This window comes from Vigna unguiculata, chromosome 7, assembly GCF_004118075.2.
Source record: "Vigna unguiculata cultivar IT97K-499-35 chromosome 7, ASM411807v1, whole genome shotgun sequence".
NCBI lineage: Eukaryota > Viridiplantae > Streptophyta > Magnoliopsida > Fabales > Fabaceae > Vigna > Vigna unguiculata.
The window spans coordinates 37455459-37464227 of record NC_040285.1 but is presented as its reverse complement, the minus strand read 5'-3'; the positions used below and the strand labels follow the sequence as shown (position 1 = coordinate 37464227).

General features: G+C 33.5%; 2 protein-coding genes across 3 annotated transcripts; both read left to right on the top strand.

Moving 5' to 3' along the window:
• The first annotated feature begins 262 nt into the window (after positions 1 to 262).
• LOC114190133 (PRKR-interacting protein 1) lies at positions 263 to 2955 on the top strand. The gene is made up of 2 exons (XM_028078914.1): positions 263 to 734; positions 2445 to 2955. The coding sequence occupies exons 1-2, from the start codon at positions 495 to 497 to the stop codon at positions 2721 to 2723; spliced, it is 519 nt and encodes a 172-aa protein (XP_027934715.1). The 5' UTR covers positions 263 to 494; the 3' UTR covers positions 2724 to 2955.
• A 753-nt stretch (positions 2956 to 3708) lies between these two features.
• LOC114190041 (reticulon-like protein B11) lies at positions 3709 to 6487 on the top strand. 2 transcript variants are annotated; one of them, XM_028078796.1, is made up of 6 exons: positions 3709 to 3897; positions 4028 to 4118; positions 4520 to 4661; positions 4770 to 4839; positions 4943 to 5119; positions 5876 to 6487. In XM_028078796.1, exons 1-5 carry the CDS (start codon positions 3846 to 3848, stop codon positions 5110 to 5112), a joined length of 525 nt encoding a protein of 174 aa, XP_027934597.1. In that variant the 5' UTR covers positions 3709 to 3845; the 3' UTR covers positions 5113 to 5119; positions 5876 to 6487. The 2 variants fall into 2 exon arrangements, with proteins under 2 accessions (XP_027934597.1, XP_027934596.1); XM_028078795.1 differs by having other exon boundaries at positions 3713 to 3897; positions 4028 to 4208.
• Positions 6488 to 8769: the final 2282 nt, after the last annotated feature.

Below are 8769 nucleotides of genomic sequence, written 5' to 3'. Positions count from 1 at the left end.
CATCAATTACATTCTATCACTAGTATTCATTCAAACTCACATGCATTTGAAACTTTACCACTTACTCAAAGGAGAAAAGATTAACAGTCTATTTTTCCAGAACATTTATTGGGAGTTTATTTTCTTTCTTTTATTTTTAATTTTTATAACATGCGGAGAGATTTTCCCCCAGTAATTTAATAAAGAACATAACCTTTTAATATCACTATCCATATTTTTATCAGTTAAAGAACATCTATAAATATTGGAAATCGTTACTCTTTAACGGTCGTTTTCTAATGAAATTGTGAAATCCCCCAAATTCAAGAGGGGATTGGGATTTTGTAAGAGGGATAAACCGACACAACAAATATTATTTCCTCGTTCCCGTGTAGTTTGAAGGGTATGAAAAACAACTGTTTGGAATCAGGGTCTTGAAATCACTAAACTGACCTTGTCTCCAGAATTAGGGCTCACGTCTATAGTGAAATTTAGGGTTTTTGTAAATCCCGAAAATGTCGACGGGCAAACCCAGAGACGGTGATTTTCAGATTGTCGCAGCGCCAGGAAATTCGAAGCCGCCCCTCCCGCCAACAGCAGCATCGAGTGCGATAGTAGAGTATACTCCTGTCGTTTTCAAAGAGGAAGAAGAGGACCTAGAAGTCAAGCTCCGACGGATTATCGACAATGTTCCCGTTCGTGTTAGCAACACTTCTGGTAGTTCCGCCGGTTCAGGATCCGGCGACTTCCACCAGGTACAAGTGCTTGTCCTTTATCTTAAATAAAAGTTATCTTTTGTGCTTGAGGTCGCTCCAGACATAAAAATTGCTCCCTTTTGATAATGGAATTATATTATTTTTACTTTTTTTTTTTAATTGAGGATATAGCTTCCCCTGCTTAAATTATCGTTCGTTTGTTTGTTTTTATTCAAACGAGATAGCAAAAACAATTTGAAGTGATAACCCTATTGAATGTTGTTTGGCTTTTTGATCACTAAAGTGATGATACCCATAGGTTGTTGAAATATGATAACACGTTGTTGGAAATACTCTGTATTTAGTGAAACTGTTGAAGTTCTACGAGATAATGGTGCACGCGAGGTGTTTTTGTTGGTTAAAAAGTGCCGGGTTGAGATGGCAGGGTTTAAATTATTTGAAATAAAGCTGGCCTTATGACTAAGGATTCTCAAAGAAAGCTTTGCTTTTGAGTTTTTAACGATATGCTAATCTCCTATTTGGGGATTCAACCTAGAAAACTTATTTACTTGTATTATAGAGTAAAATACTGGTTCATGTAGAAGTTGGATGTGAACTGGTAGGAAAAAACATCATACTTCAATGTTGTGAGGTTTATTTACTCATGGATGAGTTCTGGATTTACCCATTATATAGAATCACAATCTCTCAAATGACAACCCCTATATAAGAAATATAAACCCATCTGAAAGGTATACAACTTTGCTCATTTTATTTTTTAAAATGCTGTCTTGTTATTGAATTTCATTAACACAGTTGTCGAACTCTCTAGAGTTAACCCGTAGACTCATATGAGTTTATGGTTCCAGTAAGAAATAATAGTGAACTTGTCGTTCAACCTTTTCACGATAAACACAAGCAAACATATTAAACTGGTCTAAAATTGCGTAAAATTGAGTTGGGAAACAAGTTCAGCAATTTGAAATAAAATGTAACTTTTGTCCCTTGGTGACGGTGTTTTACTAGAGTAAAAATTATTTGAAGGAATTAACTCCTTTTTGAAATGTTCTCACTTTAGAAACTTTTGTTTTTGTGAAACTATATGATTTGTTTCATTTATATAGTTTGATCATATCTAGCTGGTACTAATGTACTGCACATTTTACTGTTGGGGTTTGCTACATTGTTTATGGAGTTGAAATGTTTGCTGTGTTAAGAATATTATGTTATGCACATATGTTGGTAATGGATATTTCAATATATATTTCTATATTAAGTATTTTCTTGCAAGCTTACATAAGCTGCACAAGTTTAAGTCAACTTGACAACCTTGTCCGTTAATATTAAGGTATTCTTTCTTGCACTTGATGTGTCTTGCCTTGAGTTATGTTCTTAAGGCTTCTATGTGTGCAACATCTTTATAATTTGAGTAATATTTAATAATCTAGTCCTGCACTCTGAAGTGCTTAGCCACACACTTGGATTTATCTGAGTAGTGATGGCCTCGTTTAGATCAGCTTTTGCATGTGAGTGAGCTTTTCTATGATGAAAGTCAAGTTCTGTTGAGTTCACAATGGGAAGCTTTTAAAAGGTTGTGGTTCGTAAACTGGTTTCAAGCTATGTGAGGAGTTTGATTTATTTTATTAAGAAGTGAGGAGTTAAACTGGCATTGTATCTGGGTTTTTTTCTGTTTGTGTCGATTATGGGTAAGGTGATGGATATGTTGATCTGATTGTTATTCTTATGTGCTTGCAATTTTGTTTCCGACAGTATCGGCAGATGAGACGCAAGGAGCAAGATCGTCTTGCTAGAATGGAAGTCGATTACCAGAAAAGAAAAGAGGTGGCAGAATTTAATTTGAGAAGGGAGGAAAGATTGAAAGCAGCCGAGGAAAGGACAGCAAAGAAGCGAGCAAAGCGTCAAAAGAAGAAGCAAAGGAAAAAGGAGAAAAAGATAAAATTAAATGCCGAAGGAGAACAACAGAGAGAGAAACAAGAAGAGTCCTCAAGTGATGGAGACACGGACAACAATGAGAAGCCAGCACCGTAAAACAAGCTTTGGTGGTAGGTGGTAATATCTGGCTTAGGTAAAACACAGGCATGACTCTGGGTTTTCATTATTTGTATCCCAAATGTGATTTCTGTGGTTCTTTGTTCGAGAGGGATTTAAGCAAGAAAATTGATGCAGTTAGAGAACAATTCTTACAAGCTTTCCTACTAAAAAGAATCCATCTACTCATTGAATTTAATGCTGTGTAAATGGTAACACGAAATGTTGCGCAAATCAACTTAAATCCGATGAAGTCATTCTTCTAGTATTTTCTTAAAATTTCGTTATGCTATAAGGAGAAAAAATTTATAAGAAAATCTTTTAAATTTTTGTATTAACAAAAAATAGTTGTAGAATATAACTTATTCTAAAATAGTGTTTCTGAATTATATATTTTAATCACATCATTTAAAAGTAATCTTGAACTTGATTTTTTGTAACGATTTTCCTTCATAATGGTATAAATAAGTTTTAGAGAATAATTTCTGAACTTACCTTCCAAATTTTGGTAGACGAATATTTCAGATCCTATGCTTCTAGAAACAATTAATGGTATCTGAATTTACATACTGAAATATATCATCCACCTCTTTTGATCTTATTTTTTATCATCATTTTACAACAAAAATTAAAGTGCTTGTTTTGTAAATTCATGCACTAAAGAAAAAAAATATATGGCCTTCACAATTTCATATACTCTATGTTGTAATGTGGACATCACAATTATCACGAAAATAAAGAGTTTTATTGTGTAAGCGAACATAAATTAAATTCTACCTTAAACGGTAATGGATATAACTGTAGTTTATTTATTCTCTAAAATGCATTTTTTTTTACCGTCAGAAAATGACATATGTAAATTCTATATTTTTCTGCGAGTAAGTAAAAGTATTTATCTGTGATACTGCTACAATGGTATTTATTCCATTTGATGGGCCAGAAGGGCCAGGCCCAGCCCAGTATCGAGGGACATCAGAACGAAGAACGAATGACGTTTTTGCGTTTTCATCTTTCATGTGGAGTAGATGAGCAAAAACGAAAGAAAGAGGCAGCGTAACCGTAATCGCACTGTTACTAGTATCTATAGTTTGTTACTGACACCGCACAACTTCCCCAATCACCATGGGAGATTCTCAACGGATTTCCATTCACCGCCTTCTCGGCCAAGGCTTAGGTTCTCTCCCTTTCTGATTTCGTTCAATCTCCTCGATCCTTTACACGCAGTTACAATTGATGGTGCAATCTGATAGTAGAAAATATCGGAGTTGATTTTTTTTTTCATTCTATTTGATTATGTGTGTTAGTTGCCGATGTGGTGTTGTGGAAGAATTGGCGTGGAGCGGCGGCGCTACTCGTATCGTCTTCGACGTTGTGGTACCTGTTCGAGCGAGCCGGGTACAATTTCTTGTCTTTCGTCGCCAATGTCTTCTTGCTTCTCGTCCTCATTCTCTTTTTCTGGGCGAAAGCTGCTAGCATTCTCAATAGGTAGGTACTTTTTTACTTTCTCCAAATCATGTTGTGTTTCCTAGATTAAGGTCTCTTCTAGATTCGTGTACTTGATTTCTGTTATATAAGTTTTAAACACTTCATGACTGAATAGAAAATAATTTCATTTTGAGAAAAGGAATTTATTGCATATAAATGTTTCGTTGACTGTTCTAAATATTTATGCACTTGAAAATTGAAATGACGGTGAGGAGTATGCTGAGTAACACTAAATCTGCTGTAGTGTAGTGGTGAATTTACTTTCTTTCTTTTTTCATTCGAAGTTGATTTTAGTTTTTTTAATGTCGCAGACCCCTTCCTCCTCTCCCCGATCTGGAGATCTCGGAGGACACTGTTGCCAGGGTTGCTGATGCAGTGCAAATTTGGATGAACCGGGCTTTGACAGTTGCACATGACATAGCGATTGAAAGGAATTTGCTGCTTTGCCTCCAGGTATGGTTTATAGTTTAATTTTATCCTTGTTTTATGTTGATTTCTTTGAATATACATTGGGTACAGAGTTTTTTGTTGAAACTTCTTTATGTGAACTTGCTAAATCAGGTTGTCGGTGGATTGTGGGCAATATCTTTCATTGGTAGTTTGTTCAACTTTTTGACTTTGATCTATATTTGTAAGTTCAATCTTCTGTGGATTTTCAATGTTCAGGCTATCTTTTATGAAACTCTCTTGGTTGGCATTCATTTGCTTTAATATTTTTATAACTTTCTGGACAGGTATTCTTCTTAGCTTGTCCCTTCCTGTGTTGTATGACAAGTACCAGGATCAAGTTGACGACAGATTGCGTGTTATATATGGGACTATTCAGACTCGGTATAAAAAAATTCACAGTATGTTTTTAAGCAAGATTCCAAGTCAGTCACACAAAGAAAAGAAGGCGCAGTAGTAACAGGGTAACAGCATTCTATTCCTTTACGTGTATTTGATGCAAATAGTTGCTGAAAAGCGTATCTTAGCTATGTTCGTGGGCAATTTGTCTACTGAATGATTGAATGTCTATGACTCTACTGTTAGTATCAATGTAACTTATAACAATTCTGCCTGTGGAAGAGTTTTCATACTCGTATCTATTTGTGTCTCGGTAACTCTCTTCAGCAGAAAACTTGTGGTTTAGCAGCTCTCTACTTAAGATAGCAATTTTAATAGCATCTCTCTACTTTAAGACAGAAAACTCTTTTGTGCGACATCTTTCTATTTTAAGACAAAGCTTTTCTGTTCTGGCACACCCCCAAAGTCAATAAAATACCATTTGCTATATTTTTGACACTGCTATTTGGTCTCCTGTGTTACCTTTTGGTGAGTTTCCATGTCAATTAAAGTTGTCATTGGAAAAGTTATATGTGCCTTGAAGCTGAAATAACTAGTCATTAGTGACCGCTGAAAGATGTAAAAGATCTGCAGAAAGGGTATATTTACGGGATAAAGTTGTAATGCATACAATGTGTAATTGTATTTTCTGGTAGTTATATCATATTTGTGCAAATTCCATTTGTTTATTGTAAGGAGACACTTTTTTTTGTGTAACTTTTTCAACAAAATAATTCTAGCATTTATTTATGAGCAATATAAATAATTCCTTCACTCTGCAGAAAAAACCTTTAAATTGCTCACTTGAAATTTTTGGTTAACATTTTCCGTTTCATATTCAGGGTGCAAATGGATGAGTGAAGTTTCGTTAGGAGTGTACGATGAAGTGCTTGAGGTTTGAAATTTCTTTTTGCTGGGATGCTATGGCTCTGTTGATTGGTGGTTAGATGGTATGTTTATTCTTCAGAATCAGGATTGACCAATAGATTTGACGTAGGTGCGTATTCTCTTGTGATTTTCTATGTAGCACATGGAAGAGGCTTATGTGAACTTTTATCAATGGGTATATTGCCCTAGTTCAATTTTATTTGGATAATTTTATCAGAGAGGGTAAAAAGTAGGAAGAAAGGACATGGAGAATTTGTATGCATTATGGTTTTTTTCACGAAAAGGATTTGGGTTGGGTGGGTTATATAATGTGCTGCTGAATTGGTTACTTACGACTTGGAGAGTAACGTGATAATTGGTCAGATAAGGTTATAAGATGGATGTTTCTCTCCAACTTACTCTCTTGTACTTGTGTTTTTGGTTCCCCAAATATGCTGAAATGCCTTCTTCGTGTTTCCTTACCGAGAGGGAGTAAAGTGAGATACTCAGCATAGCGTATTGATACTATAATAAGTGTACAATGAATGATCATTACTGTCAATCTATTTATAATATTTTAATGGGTCTTTCGATTAAGTGCATAATGTTATTTATGTGTCAATTCTGAGACAATGTTGTTCCCGGTAACCGATATTATCTCAGCTCCAATCAAAATAATATTTTCTTTAGTAGAAATGCAACCCTGAAAAAAATATATTGAAAAAAAGTCTTGGCGTGTTCTTGCTAATTGTGTTTTGTTCATTGAGTACATTAGAATCGGATACATCAAGTCTACGAGTCGTTTACATTTTAAATTTGATATCGTTAATTGGTCAATATCGTACTATTCCTCTTTAATTATCCCGAAAAGTAATTCAGCTCTATTAGCCGGGAGTATATTATTCAGTCACTTTGAAAATGTAGTGTTTACTTATGGCCAAAATCAAACGAGGATAAAGCTTTCCAATGGCTGGCTCAACCTAGGGAATGATATACGTAGTTAATGCACAGGCTTGGTTTTTTTTAATAGGAGTAGATTTTGGAACCTGGTTTGCTTTTGTTGGATTTCTTGATAACTTCCAAATTAAGGCTTCGGCTCGAAGAAAAAAAAAATGGATCGAAAAAGAATAAACCATTTTGGTTTTCTGCTATGTAATGCATTTAACGAGTAAAGAATAATTTTGTACAGCTTTAAAGTTGATAAAGAATTCAATCACATCTCCTTCGTAATAACTTGTGAGTATTTTTTGTAGGAACCCATTGATTTAAAAGGCCATTGTCATTCGTAGTTGCTAATTACACTCCCTGGCCTTTAGGCACAAATTAAAATCCCCTTACTTAGTGAAAATTATTACTTTCAATGTTGAATGTAATTCAATCAATTATGATTTTCACCCTGATTTGAAATTTGAAAATGTGGATTGCTTGGTATTCCTCACTCAACCCACATATAGAATTGAGTACTTATTTTTCTTTTTTTACTTAGAAGGGATTCTGTATGAGCTAATCCTGAACTACTGATGGTTCAACATCGATAGATGCTAAATGTGACGATTGAAAAACGTTAAATAACCGTTAAATTACATTTATCTAAATGTTTAATTAATAACTTTTATACTTCTACACACCTAATAATTATAAATTACCATTTGATCATTAAATATTTGTCTTTCAAATTAATACTAAAAACAAATACTTTTTTTGCAATTTAAATTTATGCAGACCATGCAAATGAGTTTGTCCCATGTCATGTTAACCCACGTGACTGTAGATTATGCGAGATGGGGAACGGATTCAAAAACTCAGCCCTTTCGGCGCTTTTTCTTACGTCTGTGGACTAGTTTTTATGGTTTATCCCGCATTGTTAAAAAAATTGTATTTTTCAATATATTAAAAATTAATTCAAAAATAATTGGAGTATAAAGGTACTTATTTCATATATATCGGCATATAATGCAAATAGATAAGTTATTATCTCACTAGATGATAAACAAACAAAAATATAAGAAGTTATATTCTACTTAAATCTAATATTAGACAAAATAAAAATATTATTTTCATTTGTAACCTGTACTAAGGATAAAATTCACATTAAGATTATTGAAAAATCAGATATAGTATTTTTAAAACAACCGCAAAACACAATCATAAATCATAATAATATACTTCACATGTTTCTGAACAAGCAGTCTAAGCATTAACTGGCTAAATAAATAATTGTAATTAGAGGAGTTATCATTATATATACAAATAAAAATACGGGAATCCACTAAACTACTCTACCATTAGACAAAATAGGGATCCTATTTTTCATTTGCAACATCCACTAATAGACCAAAAATACATATATATATATATATATATATATATATATATATATATATATATAAATTATATGAATGAATATTTCATATAAAATTTAATAAATATATAATATATTTTGTTTAAATAGTGTCTTCATCCTAGCGGAATCCCTGAGATAGATCAAGAATATGGTCGTCCTTTATGTTGAGCAAAACTAATTGTGTGTATAAGCGTTAAAATTTTAATTTTTGACTGGACTAAAATACTCCAACAACTTGTGCAGTCAAAGGCATATATATGTATATTCATATTGAATATCCTTGCATAATCAATTTTTTATTGTAATCCATCAATCACCAAATTATAATATATTGCGGTCCATTCACTACAATCTGCAGTAGATTGGAGCATCATGTGATCAATCCTAAGTGCTTTGTGATAATGTAGTAGATAGATTTACCCAAGATCATTTTCTAACAAGACAACAAAAACAACAGAATAGAAATGGAACAAATACTGTTATATGCCTACCATTAAGGAAAAGACGGAGAAAACTATGCATTCG